General features: G+C 54.4%; 10 protein-coding genes across 10 annotated transcripts; 3 read left to right on the plus strand and 7 right to left on the minus strand.

Annotated features, from left to right (window-relative positions):
• Positions 1–5: 5 nt before the first annotated feature.
• PG985_008938 (uncharacterized protein) lies at positions 6–227 on the plus strand (the record flags this gene model as incomplete). Its single annotated transcript, XM_066828706.1, has 1 exon — positions 6–227. The coding sequence occupies one exon, from the start codon at positions 6–8 to the stop codon at positions 225–227; it is 222 nt and encodes a 73-aa protein (XP_066683618.1).
• A 791-nt stretch (positions 228–1018) lies between these two features.
• PG985_008939 (GABA permease GabA) lies at positions 1019–2683 on the minus strand (the record flags this gene model as incomplete). The annotated part of the gene is made up of 2 exons (XM_066828707.1): positions 1019–1285; positions 1352–2683. The coding sequence occupies 2 exons, from the start codon at positions 2681–2683 to the stop codon at positions 1019–1021; spliced, it is 1599 nt and encodes a 532-aa protein (XP_066683619.1).
• Positions 2684–3914: 1231 nt separating this feature from the next.
• PG985_008940 (uncharacterized protein) lies at positions 3915–4253 on the minus strand (the record flags this gene model as incomplete). The annotated part of the gene is made up of 1 exon (XM_066828708.1): positions 3915–4253. The coding sequence occupies one exon, from the start codon at positions 4251–4253 to the stop codon at positions 3915–3917; it is 339 nt and encodes a 112-aa protein (XP_066683620.1).
• Positions 4254–5614: 1361 nt separating this feature from the next.
• On the plus strand, positions 5615–6977 carry PG985_008941 (uncharacterized protein; the record flags this gene model as incomplete). Its single annotated transcript, XM_066828709.1, has 3 exons — positions 5615–5728; positions 5811–5921; positions 6003–6977. The coding sequence occupies 3 exons, from the start codon at positions 5615–5617 to the stop codon at positions 6975–6977; spliced, it is 1200 nt and encodes a 399-aa protein (XP_066683621.1).
• Positions 6978–7216: 239 nt separating this feature from the next.
• PG985_008942 (cytochrome c-type heme lyase) lies at positions 7217–8305 on the minus strand (the record flags this gene model as incomplete). Its single annotated transcript, XM_066828710.1, has 2 exons — positions 7217–7490; positions 7569–8305. The coding sequence occupies 2 exons, from the start codon at positions 8303–8305 to the stop codon at positions 7217–7219; spliced, it is 1011 nt and encodes a 336-aa protein (XP_066683622.1).
• Positions 8306–9123: 818 nt separating this feature from the next.
• Positions 9124–10302, minus strand: PG985_008943 (uncharacterized protein; the record flags this gene model as incomplete). Its single annotated transcript, XM_066828711.1, has 1 exon — positions 9124–10302. One exon carries the CDS (start codon positions 10300–10302, stop codon positions 9124–9126), a length of 1179 nt encoding a protein of 392 aa, XP_066683623.1.
• A 919-nt stretch (positions 10303–11221) lies between these two features.
• On the minus strand, positions 11222–12811 carry PG985_008944 (uncharacterized protein; the record flags this gene model as incomplete). Its single annotated transcript, XM_066828712.1, has 1 exon — positions 11222–12811. One exon carries the CDS (start codon positions 12809–12811, stop codon positions 11222–11224), a length of 1590 nt encoding a protein of 529 aa, XP_066683624.1.
• A 1372-nt stretch (positions 12812–14183) lies between these two features.
• PG985_008945 (uncharacterized protein) lies at positions 14184–16353 on the minus strand (the record flags this gene model as incomplete). Its single annotated transcript, XM_066828713.1, has 5 exons — positions 14184–15220; positions 15269–15393; positions 15458–15614; positions 15673–15798; positions 15870–16353. The coding sequence occupies 5 exons, from the start codon at positions 16351–16353 to the stop codon at positions 14184–14186; spliced, it is 1929 nt and encodes a 642-aa protein (XP_066683625.1).
• A 1761-nt stretch (positions 16354–18114) lies between these two features.
• Positions 18115–20064, plus strand: PG985_008946 (MFS transporter; the record flags this gene model as incomplete). Its single annotated transcript, XM_066828714.1, has 7 exons — positions 18115–18300; positions 18366–18427; positions 18480–18589; positions 18655–18714; positions 18793–19038; positions 19092–19515; positions 19569–20064. The coding sequence occupies 7 exons, from the start codon at positions 18115–18117 to the stop codon at positions 20062–20064; spliced, it is 1584 nt and encodes a 527-aa protein (XP_066683626.1).
• Positions 20065–20306: 242 nt separating this feature from the next.
• On the minus strand, positions 20307–21409 carry PG985_008947 (uncharacterized protein; the record flags this gene model as incomplete). Its single annotated transcript, XM_066828715.1, has 2 exons — positions 20307–20411; positions 20528–21409. The coding sequence occupies 2 exons, from the start codon at positions 21407–21409 to the stop codon at positions 20307–20309; spliced, it is 987 nt and encodes a 328-aa protein (XP_066683627.1).
• Positions 21410–22380: the final 971 nt, after the last annotated feature.

Raw genomic sequence — 22380 nt, forward strand, 5'->3', positions numbered from 1 at the left:
ACGGAATGGAAAGCTCACCAGGCTCTACCGCGACCGGCGATGCTGTTACAGGCCAAGGTCCCGCGAAATTGGACACTGGTGAATCTCTGGGGCCCAAGGCCGGCAGCGAGGTCGGCGCCTGCCTCGGCGGACTGGCGGTGCTGGTAGCTATGGGCTGGTCAACCCTCCAGTACAGACGACGTATGCTTTCTGATGACGGTGTTGCTTCGAGCCCCGCTCAGCAGTAGCAACTATAGTTGTCTTTCTACGCCCAAAAGCCAGCCACGCGGGTGCTTCCCAGCCTTGGATAATTACGATGATAGCACGGTGCCCACATTCGATCAGCAAATGTATGGACAATAGCACGGCGGTTATATCCAGAAGTCCAACCGGGGTATGGGGGCACCAGCGGCGGCGGCGGCCCACAACAGTTAGAGTCATGGCATGGGTCAATAGGGTGACGGAGACGTTTGGCTGTCTGCAAGGAAGAGTGAATGGAGTCACAAATATACTTCTTCCTGTAACATGAGTACAACTTTGCAAGTCACTTCTTCATCCATCAAGGCTTTGCGCAGCCCCTTTTCCTGATAGTCCCGGACAAGCGTAGTCTTTTCTTGACCCCACATCTATTGCAACCGGGCGATATTCATTAGCCTTGGGAGGTACAGCCTCTACCACGTGGCTGTTACTTTCGCATACGGACTGTCTATAGTTTGCTACTGTATCATCAGGGTAGAGCTGCCTAGTCGGGGCTAGCTCCTCCTTATATGCGCGGACCCCCTACTGCATCAACGAGATCTATGTGTCCCGTAGATCGTCCAATTCTCCGCTGCTCTTGTATAACGATTGACCATGAAAACAGAATTTCCGGCTCCCCCGTTTTTCCACAATGTTCGTTAATGCGAGCCTATTGAGGGAAGATCGAAGAAGTTTGATAGTAAACAACATAGCCGCTTATGGGCCGTCTGTATTCTTTTTGAGATATATACACTATAACATACACTCCTATATACATGTAACTTTTCGCGGATGAAGATTTCTAGATCTTCTTTTCCACAGTGGGATCTGGATAAGACTCCCGAGTCTGCACGGGCTCCATACCCTCGACCTTGCCGTTCAGCAACCCGTCGACATCGACCTGGGGTCCCACGTAGTGTTTCCTGCCATCGACGAACCAAGTGGTTCCGGCAATCAGGAGCATGACGCCGAACGCGGCGACGGCGTAGTTCATGTTGTCTGGGGTCACCGGGGTCTCGGGCGGGAACACGAACAGCACTGTGGTGAGGATAGTCCACGCAATGCCAACCTGATCGTGAAGAATTAGTATTGGAACCTCATTTTGTTGACTAGGAAGGGTGGGAAAACAACTTACAATGTTCAGTACCCAACCGACAGTGTCCGGCAGTTTGAAGGCCCGGGTAGGGGGCAACATCTTGCGGCCCCTGAGGACGTTGATGGTGGGCGGGATGGCGTATGTGACGCCGAGAGCCACGACCGATGCGGCGGTAATGGCATTGAAAGTGCTGGAAGAACCCAAGAAGACGCAGCCGAAGATGATGTCCCAAGCCGCCGTCCACAGCAGCGCGTTCAGGGGCACATCAAGCCCAGGGTGAACCTTGGAGAAGACATGGCTAAAGGGCAGACCCCTGTCACGAGCAAAAGCGTAGCTCATTCTGCCGCTTGTAGCCATGAGCGAGACGCTGGTGAAGACCATGCAGATAAGGGGGAACATCAGTAGGCAGATGCTACCGGCCGGGCTCTTGGTTGCATCCATGAAGATCTGGAGCAGCGGGCCAGCGGCCGACTCGATGACGGTCTCGATGTTGTTGACGCAGAAGAGCAAACAGGAGAGGAAGATCCAGCCAGTAACCATGCCGATGCCAATGGCGTACAGCATGATACGGGGCCCCTGAATTTGGGGATGAGGGATCTCCTCAATCATGTGGGCAACACCATCAAATCCTGTCAAAGCGAAGGCACCCTGCAAAAGACCCAAGAGCCAGGCAAGTCCATCGGGCCAGCCGACATTGTTGATGAAGCTGCCATAGACGAACCTCGCGCTCTGGTAGTTGGGCGCAGCACATGACAGGATCGTGATGCTGATGATGACGAACCCGGACAGAGACCAGAATAAGGCCGCCTTGGTGATCAGGGGCAGCAGCCTCGTGCCGAAGGCGTTGATGGCGAGCGCAATCAGGGTGAAGGCGATGTAGATGAGGAACTGGTGCCAGGGCTTCTCCTCGTATTCGGGGTTCATCATGGAGATGATGTTGAGGATGAAGGTGCTTCCCAGCAGGCCACCGGTCGCGGTGAGGGCGACCCAGCCGGAGACGTTAATCCAGCCGGTCACGTAGCTGATGCCGCGGCTCCAGCGCTTCCAGGAGATAATAGCGACCCAGTGATATTGGCCGCCAGCTGTCGGGTAGGCGGACAGGAACTCGGCCAGCGAGGCGGCGAGGCAGAGGTTGCACACGCCAGCGACTATCAGGCCCCAGATGACGGCGCTGGGGCCTCCGGACGGCAGGGCGAGGGCGATGGAGGCGGCCAAAGCCGTCCAGGTGTTGAGAATGGCAAAGGCGAGACCGAGCATAGAGATCATGGAAAAGTTCCGTTTCAGCTCTTGCTTGTGGCCCATTTGCTCCAGGATGGTGGAATCGTCGGTGGTGGCGCCAATAACGCCCGACGAGGCTTGAGGGCCGTCCATGATTGGCTGGGTGCCGGGATGCGCTACCCCGGACAGTAGTATATGGCGTAATTATAGGGATACGAATAACACGAATTGTATACAATTGGAAGTGTAGGGTGAACTGAGAGGTTGCTATGATCAGGCCTCAGTGCCAGATAATACTGTGTATGCCGACAGACAGCGGAAGGGAGGGGGCGCACTAATAATACCACAAGAAGGGAAGAAAATGTGAGGAATATGACAGTCACCCTGACGGAGGGTTTGAAATCCTTTTGAAAGCTCGTGGTTAGTTCAAAGATGCTATCAATCCCTCTCACCCTGGAAGGGCAGACTAAGCCTGCGGCCTGCCTGTCTGCCGCATGGCCCGTCCAATGTCAGAGGAACTCGCCCAGTTCGGCAGGGCATTATCTCTCCTCGCCTCCCCCGACCTGTCCAGTGGAGGCGGGCTAATGCAGTAGGGTAGCGGTAGCGAGAGCTTGTCTGCCTTTAGCGCCTCAAACAGTGGAAACACCAGCGTCATCTTGAGATCGGCCAATTTGACGGCTGCTTTTCCCCAGGTCCCCGCAAAACCTCTCAGCAATCAGTGACTAATGAAATGTTGGAGATAAGCAGGCCAATGCAACGTGGATGGATTACATACAGTACCACTGATTCAATCCATGAAAACTATTACGAATATCTCTCTGCGCCATCTTTCTACGCCAGGCGTCCCTGTCCCTCACCTGTGCTCTCCCCTTGTGTTGTGCATTTCGAGATCTTCCACGTGATTTTTCGAGACTTGACATCTCAACATATCCATGCTTTGCTGTCGTTGCGCAGCCAGTGTTCAATACCGGTACGAAGGGAGGTGGGGTATCGAGTCGCCATATGCGGGCGGGTCGTTCTGGTATAAAAACCGTCGCGAAGTTAGTGTTCAATGCCGTTGCGAAGGGCGCATAGGGCGAGGAAAGGCGCGGCGCAGGGTCGCCGTGTACGGCCTTGGCTATTGCATAAAGACCGTCTTCGTGCCAATTCGAAGGTATATACTAGTGGGAACACTTAGCAATATTAATAGCCAGATTGAGAATTACCTACCACTTCTGTCCGTCCTGGCCTGTTACAAGCTTTGGAACACCCCTGCCACCAGAATCGGAACATGCCCGATAGCGACATCCAGCCAGAAACCATGGACTGCGACTACCGTGACTTCATCAAGCGCTTGGTGGTCCCTGCCGGATTCCAGCCACCCACCCTTCTACAACACGAGACCCTATTGGCCACGCCCCTGAAAAGGAAACACGTCCGAGAGGACTTGGCAGCCGTCAACGCCAGCCGCGGCCTGATCCACCAGACACGGGGCGGCTCTTGGCCTGAGGAGGAGCTGACCGAGGAGTTCAACCTGCTGGACCTGGCCTGGCACGAGCGCGAGTTCCGCGATCTCGACAGCTTCGCCTACGTCGTGCACGATGCCGCCCGCGACGGCGCCTACGTCGGCTGCTTCTACCTCTACCCCATGGGCTCCCGCACGCCGCTGGTGAAGCCCGAGCTCGCCGCCTACGACGTGGATGTCAGCTGGTGGGTGTCGGGCGACGCGTATGCGCGCGGCCATTACGATAGACTGTACCGCGGCCTGCTGGGCTGGCTAGCGACGGGATTCCCCTGCTTCCCCAAGCCGTACTTCTCCAACAAAGAGATCCCTCAATGACTAAAGCCAAGCTGATGGGCAATGCTGATCCAGGGCCCTGAGGCATTAGCAGGGTGGAGAGCTGACCTTGGGCCCAGATGTTCCATTAGACCCAAACTCCGAGCGCGGCTCTCGGGTGTACTATGCGAATTCGGGCATGTCCATGCGAGAGCTGAAGCCCTGGACGGATGGATGTGCGCGGGGGGGAGCCTTACCAGTTGCCAGGGGAAATTGTTGCATGCTACCCAAGTTACGTAGGTCGGGGTATAAACGGGTGGAGAGAGACACAGAGACAGAAGATCCACATGGCAACGCATGGAGAAGTTTGGGTTTCTGATAATAATTCACCGAGCCTCTGTCCACCAATACAGAAACGGCCCAGCGAGGACTCCATGATAAGTTATCAAGCCAGAGCATTAGCCTAACAAACCACCTCTTGTCATATATGGGCATATAGGTTACCAAGTTAATTTCTCTCTTATCAGTGAGAAAGATAGAGAGTGATTCCATATTGGTTCTCTGTTATTCTACTGCATTGTACATAAAGAACACCTTTCCCACACCGTGCACAGCCAGTGATGAGAAGCCAGTGATGGGACGTCAAGAGATTGTCTGAACTCAGTTTGGATCTTCTGCCCCCTCAAATGCAGAGGCACCTGCCTTGTCGCTTCGATTGTCTCAACTGTACGGGATTGCCTTTTTTGCACCTCTGCTTTTCCTTTGTTTACGGAATGTTCAGTTGAAGCTCAGAATACTTTTCGTCTGGCTAGCAGCAGCAGTCTGAGATGTCTATTCGAGCTGACAAGTACATACTTAGGCAATGCGAGTAAGTTGTGCACATCAACCAGCCCCCCTTGGACGTTAGTCGTTGAAATATCGAGTAAACATGAAGCTACCTGTCTGGTTCAGCATTGGAAAAGATCGCGATTGTGCCAAGTATCCCCAAGATATGTGTGCGTTTGCACAACTGTAGTCAAGTAGGTAGGTAGGTAGGTATCATCTGATGTATTTAATTTGTATGTAGGTGTTTTTGCAGCGGAAAGTAATTGAACATTGATGGTTGAAAAATGTCGTTCATTTGCACCTTCCTGGGGCTGATCGATTCAACATTCAACACCAATCGAGCTGCCAATTTTGTACCCCTCCTCCAGTTGCCCATCTAAACCAAAAGCTCAATCAGCTTTCACCTTTCGTCGAATCTCGCCAAAGGTATTTTATTTGCAGCATCAAATTCATCAACAAACTCTACCATCCAGAAACTAACGTCACACCCCAAGATCGCCGACATGGCGCAATTCAACCCCCAGAACGTCAGCGTTGAGGACAAGTCTGGTAATTGCGTACGCCTCTACCAGAAGGATGGTGATGATGATGACAACGACGCGTTGTGGCAAGTAGTCGTAAGTGTTTTCCGATCAACCACTTGTAGACTGAGTGTTTCAAGTCACAGGCAACTAATCCTAGACTTTTTTCTTGTTATAGGATCGAGGCAAGCCAGTGAGCAATTATGCCAAGAATGTCTTTTTGGACATTTTCTTGCCCGCTGGCTATCCGCATAGCGTCACCCTGGATTACAAGCCATACCAGATCTATGTAAGTGATGGCATCTTAACCTGCTTGGACAACCATTCACTTTGCTTGCTCCGGTTAATAACACCATCTCACATTTGACAGGACTCACTCCAAGCCTTTTCTAGTTCGATTGCTGGAATGCTGTCAAACCGTGCCGTTCTGCAAGGCATGGGGGTTGGCGATGCTGGCTCGTCGGCTACTGGCGCAGTCCTGCTTTCCGTCCTCCAGGACTGTACAGGCCGACTTGCAACCATCCTGTTTGCCCATCGCTTTGGCCAGGCCATCGAGCCCGAGTGCAAGTTCTACCGGTTTGCGGCGGATCTGTTCAATGACGCGGCCCTCCTTCTCGACGTCCTCACTCCTGTCCTCCCCACCAAACCCAAGATCATGGCTCTATGTGCTGCTGGCATCTTGCGATCTCTCTGCGGCGTGGCTGCCGGTGCCGCCAAGGCCAGCTTGAGCGCACACTTCGCCAAGAATGGAAACCTCGCCGAGCTGAATGCCAAGGATGGTAGCCAGGAGACCGTCATCACCCTCATGGGCATGCTGGCAGGAACCCTGCTTGTCCGTATGGTCGAGGGCCGGAAAGCTGTGTTGTGCTGGATGCTCATCTTGGTTGGTATCCACCTCTGGACCAACTACCAGGCCGTCCGATCCGTCCAGATGCGTACTCTCAACCGCCAGCGCGCCACCATCGTCGTTGACGAATATCTCAAAACCGATGCCATCCGACGCCGCGATGAGGTAGCACAGGGCGAGTCGATTCTGTTCTGGAAGGCACCCCTCATTAGCTTTTGCGAAGCATTTCCCCGGACTATGAGCCTGAGTGCTAGCGATCTGGGCTGCCTCCGTGACAAGAACTACTTCATCAGGCGCCATGGAGTAGGCACGGGGAAGACCATAGTTATGGGAAAAGAGGCGACGTCTGAAGACCCTCTGAGAGCCTATATGGAGGCTTATGCCAACAACAGAAGTGACGCGCTGGATGACAAATTCTGGGACGCATTGCGGAGCGCAGGATGGGACCTTGAAGCGGATGCTGTAGAGACGGGCCCCTCTATACGTCTGGTCGTCTAGATCGGATGCTTGCTACATCAAGATTTGGGACTGGAGTGAACTGGTTGATTTGAGATGCTGTATCACTATACCCATATCGGAAACTTCCGATTGCTTTCTCTTTCTCCAGCTGCATTTCTTTCTGCAGCTGCAACACACAACTATTTGGCCAAAGCCCGAATATGTCTACACTTCTAAGAGCCAGTTTACAAGTGATCGTACACGTGAATCATCTTACATTTGACGTAGGCCTGTCTGCCTCACATAATGCCCAAGCCGCGCATGGCGCGCATCTTGATTCCGTCCCAACTGTTCAGCTTGGGCCGGACATCCAGGTAAAACGACAGCTTGCTATCGCCGCCGGGGCGACCGGCGTAAAAGTCGATCACGTACTCGATCTCCTTGCCGCACCGGTCGACGACCCAGTCGTGCCGGTCGAAGGGCGACTGGTAGCCGAGCATTGTGTTAAACCGGGCCCGTGGCGACAGCTTGGTGCTCAGGCCGGAAAAGGAGTGCAACCGCGGTCCACCGCAGCTATTATACGCATAACACATTAGCAAAGACGCAGAGAAAGAGAGCTAGCTAATCGCCACGCCAAGAGGTTTCGCTTACCTAGTCCCCTCGACCCAGGGCCCCTCCCACTTCTTGATCTCGGCCCAGGCCCGCTCGTTGACGGCGTTGTGGATCGGCACCACGGTGCGCATGTCGGCCGACTGCGGGTCGTGGCCCTTGCGCTTCATGGCCTCGAAGAACATCTTCTCCGAGGGGTACACCCAGTTGCCCGTCGCGGCGTCGGCGCCCGTCTCTTGCTCTTGGTTGGCGGGCCGGCCGTGGCTCGTGGTGCCCGGGGTGGCGGGGGTGAGGGAGGGGACCGCCGAGGCGCGCGGGATGGTCGAGATCTCGCGGCCGGTGTCGAGGACTCCGCCGGTTTTCGGGGGTTGGGGTTGTTGGGGTTGTTTCGGTGTGGTAGAGCTGCTGGAGGAGCCGAAGCCTGGGAGCCAGGATGTTATGGAACTCGACCATGACGAGGAGGATGGTGATTGTGTGGGTTGCGGTAGTTGCTGTGTAGAGGTGGAGGGCAGCGGGCGTGTGGAGGGCGCCGACGATCCTGCGGCGGAGTTGCGCGCATGTTCTAGCCAGGCCTCTCGGGCCTTGTGGTCGACGGGGCAGCTTTCATCGGTGGCGGCGCCAGGCACTGTCGGGTGGTTCGGCGGTAATTGCGACTGCGATTGCGATTGCGATTGTGAGTTGGACGCTGCTGCGGCGGCGCGGGCTTGTTCCAGCCAAGCCTCGCGGCTCTTGTGGTCAACCGGGCAAACTTCCGGAGAGGTGGACGAGGACGAGGACATGGCGCTGGTTGGCTGTGCAGCTCTTTCAGGTCCAGTGGAAGAGGAAGGATTGGTATTGCGGTCAGCTTTGCGCTGCAGGAAGACTTGATCTAAGAGACCTTGCAGCATATTCCAAAGAAAACAACGTAAGCCGTCTGGTATGCTGTTCTTCACTACACTGGGGGGGTTTGCAAGCTAAAGCCGGGACGGAGCTAGGAGAATCATCGGGGCGCCGGCTGAGAAAAACAACTTTTTACAGTGGAAAGAAATAAAATAGCAGGGGTGGTCAACCATCTGAACTTTTTAGAGCGTACCCGACATCCAGTAAAAAGCAAGGGACGGGTGGCCCCGCTGGGTTAGGGTAGTTTTCGGTTCCCTATTGACCTCAACTCAGGGTCGTATCAATGCATTGCCAGAGCTGGATTTGGTCTCTATAAAAAGCACTGAGATCGGTATAGCCTGCCCTGATAGCTCTGCAAGACCCCTGCCAACATAGTCCTGGACTTTGGGGGAAAGCAATACAGTACTTTGCGTCAGTTTTACGGTTGGCTGCCATACGTTAGTTAGCAATCATTTCTGAAGGAGCGTGCAACTTGGACTGAGCCACATACGTTATATAGCCCCTTGTCTATTCCCGTATGTTACTACTGTATACTTTCGATGTCAAAAATACAACTTTGCGGCGTTTCATCACAATTCTTGGTTTCAAGTGAGGTAAAGCTATGTCAATGAGTCTCCCCGCCAGTATTGGTTATATTTATTTCATAGGGGATTTAATCCCATAGATATCCTATGCGACTCTCATTAAAACCGGCATCTTTGAATAAGGGGCAATAAATTTATGCGCTTGTAGAAACAGGCTTGCCGTCCTCGGAAACCAAGTAAACATCGGTCTTCTGGGGGCCCTCGCCGACACCTGTCATGATGACCCGGCTGACGCCCGACGTTATCGCGCTGGAGACGGCCTCGTCAAACTGCACCTCGGACTTGAGCCCCTTGGCCCCGTCCTTCCAGCCCTCGAGCTTCTCGAGCAGGGGGTAGAAGGCGCCGAGCACCAGGTCCTTGTTCTCCTCGAGGTAGTAGACGACGGCGTTGGGGCCGGCGTCGAAGGTGTAGGCGGCGACCGTCTTGCCGGCGGCGGCGTTGATGGCCTCGACGGCGCGCACGGCGGCCCGCGAGACGTCGTTCATGTAGAAGATGGGCGGGTAGGTGTCGGCGCAGGTGGCGTGGAAGCTGTTGGACTCGCGCATGGTGACCTCGGCGAAGGCGGCAAAGTCGCGCGCGGCCACGGCGTCCTGCATGCTCTGCATGTTGCGCGGCACCACGTCGGCGATGCGCTGCTGGAACAGGCCCGAGGTGGCGACGGTCTGCTGCATGCCGCTGGTGGAGCTGACGCCCTTCTTGGCGGCCGAGGCGACCAGGATCAGGGCGCGCATCTCGGGCCAGTGCGAGGCCGGGGCGACCTCGACGGCGCGCGAGTCGAGCCCGTCGGCCTGGCTGCCCATCTGCCACGCCACGTATCCGCCGAACAGGCTGCGGCACGCCGAGCCGCTGCCCTGGCGCGCAATGAGCGACAGCTCGGTCGGCGACGAGGGGAGCTCGTACAGGTCGGCAATGGCGCGGACGAGGGCGGCGAAGCCGGCGGCGGAGGAGGCCAGGCCGGCGGCGGTCGGGAAGTTGTTCTCGGAGACGAGGAGCAGGCGCATGGCCGACAGCTTGGGCAGGGAGGCGTCCTGGGACTCGAGGGCCTCGCGGCGGGCGCGCAGCTCGCGCAGGCAGGCCTGGGTGCGGGCGCCGGTCAGGTCGGAGGCCTCGCCGTTGAGCAGCAGGACGTCATCCTTGAAGGCGGTCGAGCACGAGGCGGTGGTCAGGGTGCGCAGGTCGGCCTGGGACAGGGTGACGGAGAGGGAGGAGTTGGTGGGGAGGTTCAGCTTGGCGTCTCGCTTGCCCCAGTACTTGACCACGGCAATGTTGACGGGTGCCGTGGTGCTGGCGCGGTAGACTTTGGTATCAGCCATCTTGGTAATTGTGTCGATCGGATGGGAAAGTCGAAATGGGGGTATCTCAGGTAATGCAATTCTAGAAGCAAAAGTAAAGAAACCGGAAAAGGGGGGTTTAAGGGACGGGGAACCCACTAAGCTTATGGGCAGGTACGACCCCGACTCACGATGTTTTGATTGAGAGCGGTCAAATGAATGGTAGTGGGGTCGGGGTCCCAATGGTGGGGTAATTTTGCACTGAAATCAATCCAACTTTATATCCTCCAGGGGCTGCTGCCGTTCACAGGTCCCCGATAGTGATAGTGCTTAGTCGGGGTCTGATGTTGCAACTGAACTCGGGTCCCGTTCCTTGTGCCACGCTCACTGCAGGTGATCGCTAGCTGGTAACATACCTACTTCTTTCTACCGTTTGCTTGGTATGGCATATACCTAGAAGGTGGCACACAGATTTTCCAATTACGAACGAGTGTCCGACTTACCTCACGTACGTTCTCAATTGAGGACATCCATTCAATTGACTACTGTAATGCACAGCTTCCTGCTCAGCAGCCCGTCTACCAGACGGGGCTACAGAAAGACGACACGTCCCCTGAAGGTATCACACATCACACGCCAAAAATTTGTAGTTTATGGATTTCATTTTATTATTGTCTTGCTTAAAGCAACGACAGCAAACTGAGAGAGAGAGAGAACCTTCATGATATAATATATGGAGTGTTTTGCCTCCATTTCCCATACTCCGTGTCCCCAAACACCATGCTCCAATCCCAAACGCCAGACTTATGAACCAACAGTGTGTAACCCAAAAATGTCAAGCATGGAACTTGCTCCATTTCATTTCTTCCCCTTTCTCTCTCTCTCTCTCTCTCTCTCTCTCTCTCTCTCTCTCTCTCTCCTCTCAATCCGCCTATATAGCAGCAAGTGCTAGGTTCCCCGTTCATCTGAAAAAGACCATAGGTCTTTGAGGCTGTGAGCATCTGCCATCCGGCTGCTTGTTCATCATTTGCTTTCTGGAGTAGATGTTTCGCCCGAGATTCAGGCCCTGGCCATTCAGGGGATACTTCTCGAACTGGGAGTGTGCCTTTTGTAAGCCGTTGAGGATGGCGTGGCATTCCTTTGCCCAAGACATTTTCTTGGGGCGAGGGTTGGTATGTCCTGGCGAGCACTCCTGGATGCCTAGGCGTGCCCACAACCATTTTCTGGTGTTTTCGAGGATGTTTTCCAAGTCTTCGGGGCCACTACTGTCCCTGCGGAAGCGCTCTGCGGCGATAGACAGGTTGGTCAAGCGGATCAGGTAATTCGCCGTCGATTCCTGATGGATGGGGCCACCCATTTGTTTTTGGAGATATTTCAAGGCCATGTAGTAGGGGATGTCTTTTACCATAGTGAGAACCTCTTGGGGCAGACTGCCCATTTCCGCCAGGTAAGATTTGGCACCAGAAAGAGTGGTAGACCCGTAGGCGAAGCGTGCTTGGTATTGATCTGCTTCTGCAGATGGCCACGCCTTGCTTTCACACTCGAGGTCCTCGTCGTGGATTTGGCCCAGGAGCTGAGCGTGGTTGGGGAAGTCGATGGCCGCAGAAGGTATGCTGTGGCCGAATAGAAGACCTGTCGAGGCCTGGTGCCCGCTCTGTCGATCACGTGGATCTGGTGCTGAGCGAGAAGGTGTGTGCAGATCGAAGCTGTGAGCTCTCTGTTGCTGCTGGCGTGGTCGGGTCTTGGCTCTGCCGGCCAAGACGTCCCGGAATGTGAAGTGGTTGATGGTATCTGTAATTGTCGCAGAGGTACCAGTGCTCCCTTGGGTAGGGTGACGTTCTGCCAGAGGGGGTCGTATTTCTTCCTGCATTTCGCGGAGATACTGAGCCCAGACATTGATTAAGTTGTCATCGTCATCGTCATCGTCATCGTCATCGTCATCTTGATACTTGACGTAGCGATGGACTGGCGTGTTTCCAGTGAAGTCGGCCCGAAGTTGGATTTCTAGCGATCTTTGCTCGGTCCGGACCATCCACTCGGGAACACCATAGCCAATGTTGGCTTCGGCGTGCCCAGGCTGGGCGAAGGAGTAGTTCAAGCCAGAGCCCGGGAGGAGGGCGTAGACTTTGTTGGGATTGAGCTTGCTCCAGCGTGCGTGGTCCTCGCTAATGGCCGTCTTCTCGTGGACGCCTTGCATGAGGGAGTCCCAGAGGTCGCCAGCTTGGACGCTGTCGGGCTGGAAGAAGAGTTCGAAGGCACGGGGGCCCAGGGTCTCACTGAGCAGTGCGATGATGTCGTCACGGAGCGCCTCATAGTAGGTTCTGTTGGGGAAGCCAGCAGCCTCTGAGCCATCCACGCTGTTAGGGTGGAGGATGCGGCGGATGCTGTCGAAGTGGACGTTGAGAAAGTCCAGGAAGTCGACAAGAGGGGCGCCCCGGAGGGTTGGTAGCCCATTGGAGACGAGATGCCCGTTCTCGTGCGAGAGGGTAGTAGCCGGTCCCCGAAGGGAGAAGGGGTTGGCACTGGAAGATCCTTGGAAGAGGGAAGCCATCTTGATCAACAAGAGTTATTATAGAATTGAAGCGAAGTGAAGCGAAGTTGAAGCTGTCAAGCAACTTGATGCCGAGTAGAGGCAGTAAATAATGTGTGGTGAAGGCTGAACTCGAGCTGAGTATCAGATAGAAGATCTTGATGTGCCTTGAGTGTAAGGTCACTGGAGAGTGTTCAAGATGACGACTCTGTGTGAAGTAGAGTAAACTTGAGTCTGATCCCAAGAGAGAGAGTATCAGAATATATAATGGCAGGGCTTGTGCCTCAAGTGAAGTATAGGCAGGATAGTTGCTTCAGTTATAGTCTGAAAGGACTTGGTGATGATTGGCTTCGGGTAGGATCTGAACGAGAATAGGCAGTGAAACTGATGTTTAGTTCGACAGGATTTGGAATTAACAGGGGGGAAGGGGGGGTATTTATATTTCCAGAAACGAGCTCACGTGCTTTGCAAGAGAAGCCTTGACCTCGGGCCCAGAGACCTGATGAAAAGTTTGATATGGAGAGTTTTATTTATACTGTCTACGAGCAGTGGTTCTCAGCGAGGTGAGTCAGCTATACGAGGATCATACGGGCTGTACCAGATATGAGGAAGGGGGGTGATCGCTTGACCCGAAGATAGCCCCAAGTATATTGAGATATGTGACTCAGGTATGCCATATCTAAGTTGTCTATGTCGAATGTTCCTTGGTTGAACCAACTTATCACTCGAGTAAATGTCCTAGTCCTGGCGAGGCAAGGAAATAATCGTGCCTGCTGATGCTGAATGAGAGAAACTGGCCCGAGGTAATTGGGACTGTCATGGTATAAGGGGATGACAATGGGGGAAGCTCACTCCTGGACCTTGGCTGATCGGAACTCTAAGTATGACTGGATATGAAGAACAAGAATGTGAAGAATACCAATGGGCATATGCTACATGAAGTCTCTGCTCATTCTTCTCGATCAATCAACACGGGCCAATCCCGTATAGAGGCTTTCAACCGTTTACTAAGTATGAATATCACCTTCTTGGTTAGTTCATTTGGCATGATACATAAGGGGCCTGTATGATCAGGGTTATGCTCAATGAGATTGAACACGATGTCAATTGGCCCGATATTGTTTAGCGATGAAGACAATGGCACTTTGCAGTTGAACAATCAAAAACTCTAATTATATCTTCGGGCCTGGTATACCAAAACGTTATTCCCAGCACAGTGGCTGTTGCCTGAATTGTGGATAACAGAGATTCGATAACATGCTCATATCCAAAGTTTATATGGCAGCATTTCCCATTAGTATTAGCATTGCGGCTCTAGACAAATATCGTATTTCCCCTCTTTCTTCTACGAGACACCTGCAGCTATCCAACTTATCCCTACTGGACGTCTAGTCTAATAAGCTCCACTGTAGAACAGATATTCGCCCGTAGCAGTATCGAGTGTCAAGTTCGTCTGCTTCACCTGTCCCTGCTTAAGGCTACCGCTCTCGACCATGCCACCCAGAGCCGCAGCGGCACCAGAACCAGAAGAACGGTGCAGTGCGTTCTCGCCGTTCAGCACGGTGAAGTTGGCGAGCGAGACCTCGTAGCCCTGGCGGATGCGGTTGGTGGGCACACCGAAGAAGGAGGCGTTGATGGACGCATAGTCGATGCTCAGCTCGTAGTAGCCGCGGTAGTACAAGTCCTGCCACTGCAGCTCCGGGTTGGCGCCCGTGAGCCACGCCGACGCGGCGTCGGCGGCCGCCATGGAGATGTTCTGGCCGAAGGGGCAGGGGGAGCTGACCGCGGACCCGGCGAACTCGACGCCGATGGAGCCGGCGCCCGTGGCGGCGTCGTAGTCGTGCTCGCCGAGCCAGACGAGGTCGCTGACCCACGAGGCGTGCGAGTCGCCGGCCAGGAAGACGGTATTGTTGATCTTGTTGTCGTAGAGCGTAGCGAACGTGCGGTTGCGGTTGGCCTGGTACCCGTCCCATGCGTCGCCATTAAAGGGGGTCGCGGCACCCAAGGCGGCCGACTCGTTGACGCGGCTGAAGACGATCTGGTTGCCCACGAGCCGCCAGGCGGCGCCGCGGGACGGCGAGTCTCGCAGCCGGTTGTAGAACCAGGCCTCCTGCCGGGGTCCCATGAGGGACCGTCCGGCGTCCTGGGCGATCTCGGCCACGTACTCGGTGTTCCAGTACAAATCAGTGATGGAGCGGTCGTACTGGCGCGTGTCGAGCATGAGCAGGTCGAAAAGGTCGCCGAAGCTGAACTGGCGCCAGATGCGCAGATTGTCGTCCATGTCCACCTGGCGGATGGGCATCCACTCAAAGTAGGCACGCACGGCGTTCATCTTGCGCTGGTCCACGGAAACTCCACCGTCGCTGACGAAGGACTCCTCGGTGTTGTTGAGACCGGATGCACCATCACGGTAGGTGTTGTCCGCTACCTCTGTTACAGTAGGTCAGCTTGGGCGTGAAAGGGAAGAAAGCAAGATACTAGAGGTGTGCGGAATAATCTTATCGTGGTCATCCCAGACGGGGATCCATGGGAAGTTTTGGTGGCTCGCGACCAGATCAAGATCTGTCCTGTAGGTGGCGATGCGCTTGCGGTAATCGTATAGCCTAATATCAATCCAGTCAGGAGACTATATGGGATATGATTGTAGAGAAGCGGGGAATTGCTCACGAGTAGATCTGCTTGTTAGGCAGAGGAATACGCCCCATCGAGTCACCCCAGCCATACTCGCCATTTCCGTACTCATAGATGTAGTCGCCCAAGTGAATAACATAATCAACCGAGTCCTTCCTGACAGTATTGCCATACGCATTGAAGAAGCCGAAAGCTTTTGGGCTGTTAGTTACAACCACTGGGACATGGACCTATCTCGATGAGTGACGTACGGAAATTGGAGCAAGAATAGATTGCCAGCTTGATCGCAGAGGTGACCTTGTCCTTTGCCGAAGGGGTAGTCTTAGTTCTGCCGATAGGAGACACGTTGGTTGAATCGCACACGCTGAATTGATAGTCTGTTCCGTACGTAAGCCATGCCGCCACTCACCCACTCCTCTTATGTAATTATTTCTAGGCAACCACTTACAGTAAGTCGTGAAAGACTTCAACCGCTTCGCCTCGACCTTGACGGTCCAGTCGACATCCGAGCTAGTGAACACCCTTCCCGAGTCGACCGCCTTGCCATCAAGCTTCTTCGACTTGCCAATTTTCCAATCCACACAGACCGGGGAGTCGCTCTTGGCCACGTAGGCCTCGTTGTCGTGGTCGTAAAGGGCCACGTGCCCGCTGACCGTCACGTTGCTCTGGTCGTTGTCGCTGCCGATGGGGGCAACGCGGGTCCAGAGGATGACCGAGTCATCGTAAGGGTCGCCCGAGGCTACCCCGTGGGTGAAGTTGAGCTTGGCCGGGTCCCAGGGCGAGTTGGGTGTCGTCCGCCGGGCCACCTTGTTGAGGGACACGCCTAATGCGGGGTGGTGTAGCGACGGCGACTGGTAGTTCATGTTGCCAGTGAAGGCGGCCGAGGCGGTCGCGGCCCCGTACAGGACCGCCACATCTACTGAACGGACCATTTTCGAGACGGGTTCGGGGCGGATGGCTGGGGACAGATCTAGCTGCCGGTTGGCAACGGTGAGGGCCAGCCTCACATTATATAGACAGGCCAGCCATGTCGCATTGCACAGACATGATTCCTCGTCATCGATGGTCAACGACAATGTCAGCTAAGCAGATTGGGCAGGTATCCCAGGGGATCTGCACCTGGGCTTTGCTTGGATGCATGCAAATGGTGTTGAGACACTGGTGTACCGGTCGATATATTGCATTCTAGGGCTAGGGGCCGACATGCTTACCCCGGGCCATGATGCAATTCGACCACCGTAAGGAGCAACTCATGCAGCCAACCCCTGAGTGCTTTCATATCACATTACTATTAGGTACATCACCGCGTCTCCCGACTGGCCAGTACGACCTCAACAATAGGTAATTGATATTAGCCCATGAAATTCAACTAGTGGGAATGCGAAGAATCCATACCGCGAGCTGGAGTGCGCGGGAGATTGTTTTTTAGCATCAATGTTACCGGTGTGTTGGTAAGGCAGGTACAAATTTGACCTGGATGGCCCCTCTTGCTGGGAAGTCGTTTATGGAAGGCCTCAGTGGTGGGGGTGGTGGCGGCAGGCCAATAACGGCGCGCCATTGAAGCACGAGGTCGTAATTCGACCGGCTCCTTCTCCGATTTTGACACCAACGCCAGGGATCACTGGCTCAAGCCGAAATATCGGGGTTGTTCGCTGGGGGTTCCATCGTATTAGCAGACAGAGAGCACGTGGTCCGAGAATGATATGCCCATTCCGTTCGAACTTTCTCGTTTAGATGGCCGTCGTTGGTGATGGTCACCCTGCACGCGGTGGACTATTCGAACCTCGCTCTATTTTAGAATGACAGGAAAGAGGCTCTTACACTACAAGAGTAACTAATGCCGCTCTAGCTCAAGCCTTGGGCTACCTACGACCCTACTTACACCAACCAAGTAAGTACTGTAATATGCTGGCTTACCTCAATGCCCGTAAACTTATCATGCTACAAACATGTATGTCGATCATCCACCGTCCAATCATTTTGCCCACGCGATAAGTACTATCCTTACCAAGAGCCGTGTGCGTGGGTTCTTCAGCCGAGATAGATCAATGGAGTGTTCTTCATTGGCCATGCACCCCACGCTAGACTCCCGGTTACTCTCGCTCTGCTTGTGCCCAACAGAGAAGTGTTTTTCTACGGAGTGCTACGGTTGAGCAATCGACATGTGTTTTCGTGCATTTACCGACTTAGAAACCATCGATCGCGTGGCACGTATGCATGCAGATACGTCATGCAATGTCCACCATACCAGATGAACCTTAGCGGAAACCACACAGCCGAGGTCTCTCTGCATGTATGGCTCCCGTCTTATTGAACCAAGCTTGCCTGCACGCATGGAGGCAGATCAATGGCCATGTATTCGAGACAACCTTCGGCATGGACCAGAGGGCAGGTGGCTACTGTTGTCGGTCAACTCAATCGCTTCACCCGATATGCTCGCACGATCTACCCTACCCTATCCAATCACTTGCATTCACTGACGGTGAACCTTGCGAGTGTTCATATCTATTCAAGTTACCTTTCGTCCCATAAACCTCTGTGCTTCCTAGTCTTTAGGCATCATCTTTAACCTAACATCACTTCTCATACTTGATACGGCTTCCACTCACCTGGACAGCAACCTTTCTCCGTGGCCTAAAATAAAGACAAATTGCTGTTTGCTCTATGCCTCCTCGTTCCTGGCTTTCAAGGTCATGGCAACTATCGACAAGAAATTTTCGGATGGGGTTTCACGAGGCGATGCGGCTACCAATGCCGACGTCGAGAAGATGGCTTCGCCACATGGCGACAACATCTTGGCCACGGCCGATGGCGAGGACATTCTGGCCCTCCAAGACCTCGATCCGGCACTGAACATGAAGATGCACCTGGTAAACAATGTAGGTCGTGTGACCAACGTCAACGACATGATGAAACTGGGTTTTGACCATCACCAACCTTACAGGCAATTGACGAAATCGGCTGGACTAATTACCACTGGAAGCTATTCGTTCTCAATGGCTTTGGGTATGCGCCATATTTTATATGATGCAGGGTGCAAGACTAACGGTGTTTCTAGCTATGGCGTTGACTCGTTGATTCTGCTCCTACAGTCGGTCATTTCGACTTATGCCTTCAAGGAATTTGGGGAGACGGGGTATTCAGCTGGACTGACGGTAGCCGTTTACGGTAAGTCACGTTCATCATAACATACCTTCTTGGAGCATGTATGGACTGACTGACGCGGATCTTAGTTGGTATGCTTACTGGTGCTATCTTTTGGGGCATGAGTGCCGATATTATCGGGCGCAAATGTAAGTGGCCCTCTCAAACAGGATCTCACTATACCCTCAGTGAAGGCCCCAACCCCCAGGTCTAACGCTACAGTTCAGGGGCTTTCAACATATCTCTGTTTATATGCTCTTCAGCTGCCATTGTGGCTGGCGCAGCTCCGAACTGGTCATCTTTGGGCTTCTTCATTGCCCTGGTCGGCTTTGGCGGAGGTGGTAATCTAATTCTCGACACCACCGTCTTCCTGGAATACCTGCCTTCCGACAAGCAATGGGTATTGACCTTCATGGCTTGCTGGTGGGGTCTGGGGCAGGCCATCACCGGCTTCATTGCCTGGGGCTTTCTTGGTTCGTACGCTCCCGACTTGAAAGTTGCGTTCATTGGTTAACCGGGTGTCTAGTTCCCACTCAGTGGAATTGCGCTTCTGTCGATAATTGCCCAAAGTCGTCGAACTGGGGCTGGCGTTACACCATGTTCACGGCCGGTGCCTTGGTGTTCGTCATGTCTGTGTTACGAATCACCGTCATCAGACTCAAGGAGACGCCCAAATACCTTCTTGGCATTGGAGAGGACGCAGCGCTCATTGAAGGGCTGCAGACCATGGCAGCAAAGTACAATCGGCCGTGCTCCTTGACCCTCGAAAAGCTTGAGGCATGTGGCACTATCCAGTCATCGCATAGGAAAAACAGATCTTCTCTGGGAGAACTTGTTGTCCATTTAAGAGGCCTGTTTGGGACGAGGAAAATTGCCCTCTCTACCTGCCTGGTCTGGTTCAGCTGGACTCTGATCGGTTTGGCATATCCCCTGTTCTACGTCTTCCTCAAGTATGGGATCCGACTCTGCTTGGCGAGTGGTGTACTGACATGTTCATCTATAGTCAATACCTGGAGAGCCGCGGGGCTACCAAGGGAGTCAGCACGTACGACACGTGGAGGAACTACGCACTCACAAATGTCTCTGGGATCTTCGGCCCAGTGTTGGCAGGATGGATGTGCAACCAGAAGCTTCTGGGACGCAAGTACACCATGGCCATCGGAGCTTTGGTGACCATGACGTTCTTCTTCGCGTATACCGCTGTCAGCACGCCTGCGCAGAACGTCGGTTTCAGTTGCGCCATTGGCTTCTGCCTCAACATCTACTACGGTACACTGTACGCCTACACGCCTGAGGTGCTGCCATCCGCTCACCGGGCGACGGGCAATGGTATTGCGGTCGCCTGTAACCGTGTGATGGGTATTATCTCTGCAGTGGTCGGGACTACCGCAAACACAGGCACCACCGCACCCATTTACGTCTGCGCGGCCCTGTTCGCTGGCTTAGCCATCATCAGTGTCATCTTCCCATTCGAGCCGTACGGACGCCGCAGCAGCTAAATCACGGCAGGAAGCTCGGTGGAGGGTGGATTGCTTCTTTTACGACCTCATCATTTACTCCATTACATACTACGACCCTAGTGGGACATGCGATACCGTATTGAAACAGAATTCGTTGGATGACGTGCGCAATCGAAATTGCCTTCCCCTTTCGCGTTGATCTTCTCAATCGAGAGTTGCATGATGAACTGATCCCCTTACCACCTTTGAACAAATCCCATATTCCGCTCGGCCTGTCACTCTCACACTGCACCATCAAACTCGAACTTACTGCTTTCCTTCAACCACGTTTCCAGATCCTGTAGTTCTGGCTCCTGCCGCCGCAGGGCTTCGATATCAACTCCATACTAAAGTGATGCAGGTTAGCTTTGGATTTAGGTCGGAATCGAAGATGAACCGCGCCTATCGGCAAAGGCGGCGAGGGAGAATATCGTGCTTTACAGGGGCCTGCTACGAGACTTACCCCTTTTTCCTCAAAAAACCGGAACATGGTGCCGACCTCCCCGATGGCCCACCGCACCCCCTTGCCCACGATCCACGGTGCCTGCGGCATCTCCCTCTGCCCGCCGCCGACTCTGCGGAAGACGTCGCGCGCCTCCTCGTAGCGCAGTTCCTGGCCCGCGAGCCCGATGGCGCGGTTCGACCCCAGGGCGGCGTCGTTGGGGCCCGCCAGCAGAGCCTTGGCGCCGAATAGGCCGATGTCCCGCACGCTGACCAACTGCAGCGACCGCTCCGCCGGCATCGTCGCCCACATGCTCGCGAAGACGGGGCCGAACAGCGACCCCGGGTTCAGGTTGTCCATGAAGGCCACGGGCCGCAGGATGGTGTATTTGATGGCTTCCGGTAACAACTTCTGGGCCTTCTGAGCTTCGCACAGGTCGCGCAGGCGCACCTCGATCTCGTGCTTCGACTTGAAGTGCGCGATCTCGGTCGGTTCGTCCCACGAGGCGGCGTCGCCGCCCCGGTCCACGGACGAGAAGACAATATGCTGGACCTTGCTATCGGAGGAAGAGAAGACATGATCCAGGAGCGGCAGCACCTGCGCCGCCTCGTCGGGCGGCGTCGTGTACAAAAACACGGAGGTGATGTCTGGGTGCGCCGCAAAAATGGGCGCCGGGTCCTTGGTGTCGCCCTGTACGACGGTCAGATCCAAGGACGTGTACTTGGACGCCAGGGCCTGGGCCTTGGGCGAGTCCGGAGCCGACCGCGTCAGGGCGAGTATCTTGGGATGCTGGGGCTTCGCGGCATTGCTTTCGGGTGAGAGCTTGGACAGGGCGGCGAGGACGGCGCCGCCTTGTTGGCCGGTTGCTCCGACGACGAGGAAGGTGCGCTGGCTGTTGTTCATATTGCTGTTGGAAGATTGCCCTTCTTTGGGTAAAGTTAGCTTGGATTTGAGTAGGTAACAATAGGTCTCGGATTGGGACCGAACTCTTTCTCATAGACTATGGAGTGACTGGAGAAAAGACTGGGATCCAAATGCTACCGTTTACAAAGTGTCTTGGATCGGGGGACGGGTCGTATTTCGACCGCGGACCGCCTCGAGTGGATTCCTTAAGCCGCAGCTCCTTGTAGAGACCGGTGAGGGGGAGGCTCTGTCATGAGGTCATTCTGGTGTTTCCCCAACGCCCGGTCCGGGGGTAGCGCCGTCGCCTTCGGGACCGAAGTCAGGGAACATGTGGGGTATGCACCTGAAAATCAACCACCTACATCATCAACCGGATCTTACATGTACTTTCGGTGAGTTGATTACTATATCAACTCTATCACATCCAATACCAATGGGCAGCATGCAACTGTTGAACCACCTCGAGATGCCCCTTGACTAAGTAATTTGACGAGTACCAATGGGGCTGAACGATCAAAGACTTTGAGGTAACATATCAGAACGAGTTCAATTATATATAGCAAGAGATACTACTCAGCCGCATCGTTTCTAGACCAGCTTATCTCCGTTAAAGACCGAGTATGTACCTACCCGACTGCTAGGCTGCCAACTAGCAACCGATAAGACAACTGGGACCCCTCAGGGGCAGTTATCGCATTCCACGCAATGCACGTACCACACATAGTAGGCCGTCAAGTCCAACACCGGCGTGGAGCCGTTCGTGGGAGCGGCAGCAAGGCTCTCTCCTTCTTTGCAGCCAGGATGCTCGTGGCTTGCGAACAGAAGATCAAGTCAGCTATCGGGTTCCCGAAGAAGAGAGAAGGGTCCGATCAGGTCCGAAACTCACTCCCAGAACGTGCAAGACGTGCCCGCCTTGCCACGGAAAGATGAGAGGCCTGGGCGTGCGAGGGTAGAAGGCCGGCAGCGTGTAG

The sequence above is a fragment of the Apiospora marii genome (assembly GCF_038362585.1).
Source record: "Apiospora marii strain CBS 49790 chromosome Unknown utg000005l_segment0_segment0, whole genome shotgun sequence".
NCBI lineage: Eukaryota > Fungi > Ascomycota > Sordariomycetes > Amphisphaeriales > Apiosporaceae > Apiospora > Apiospora marii.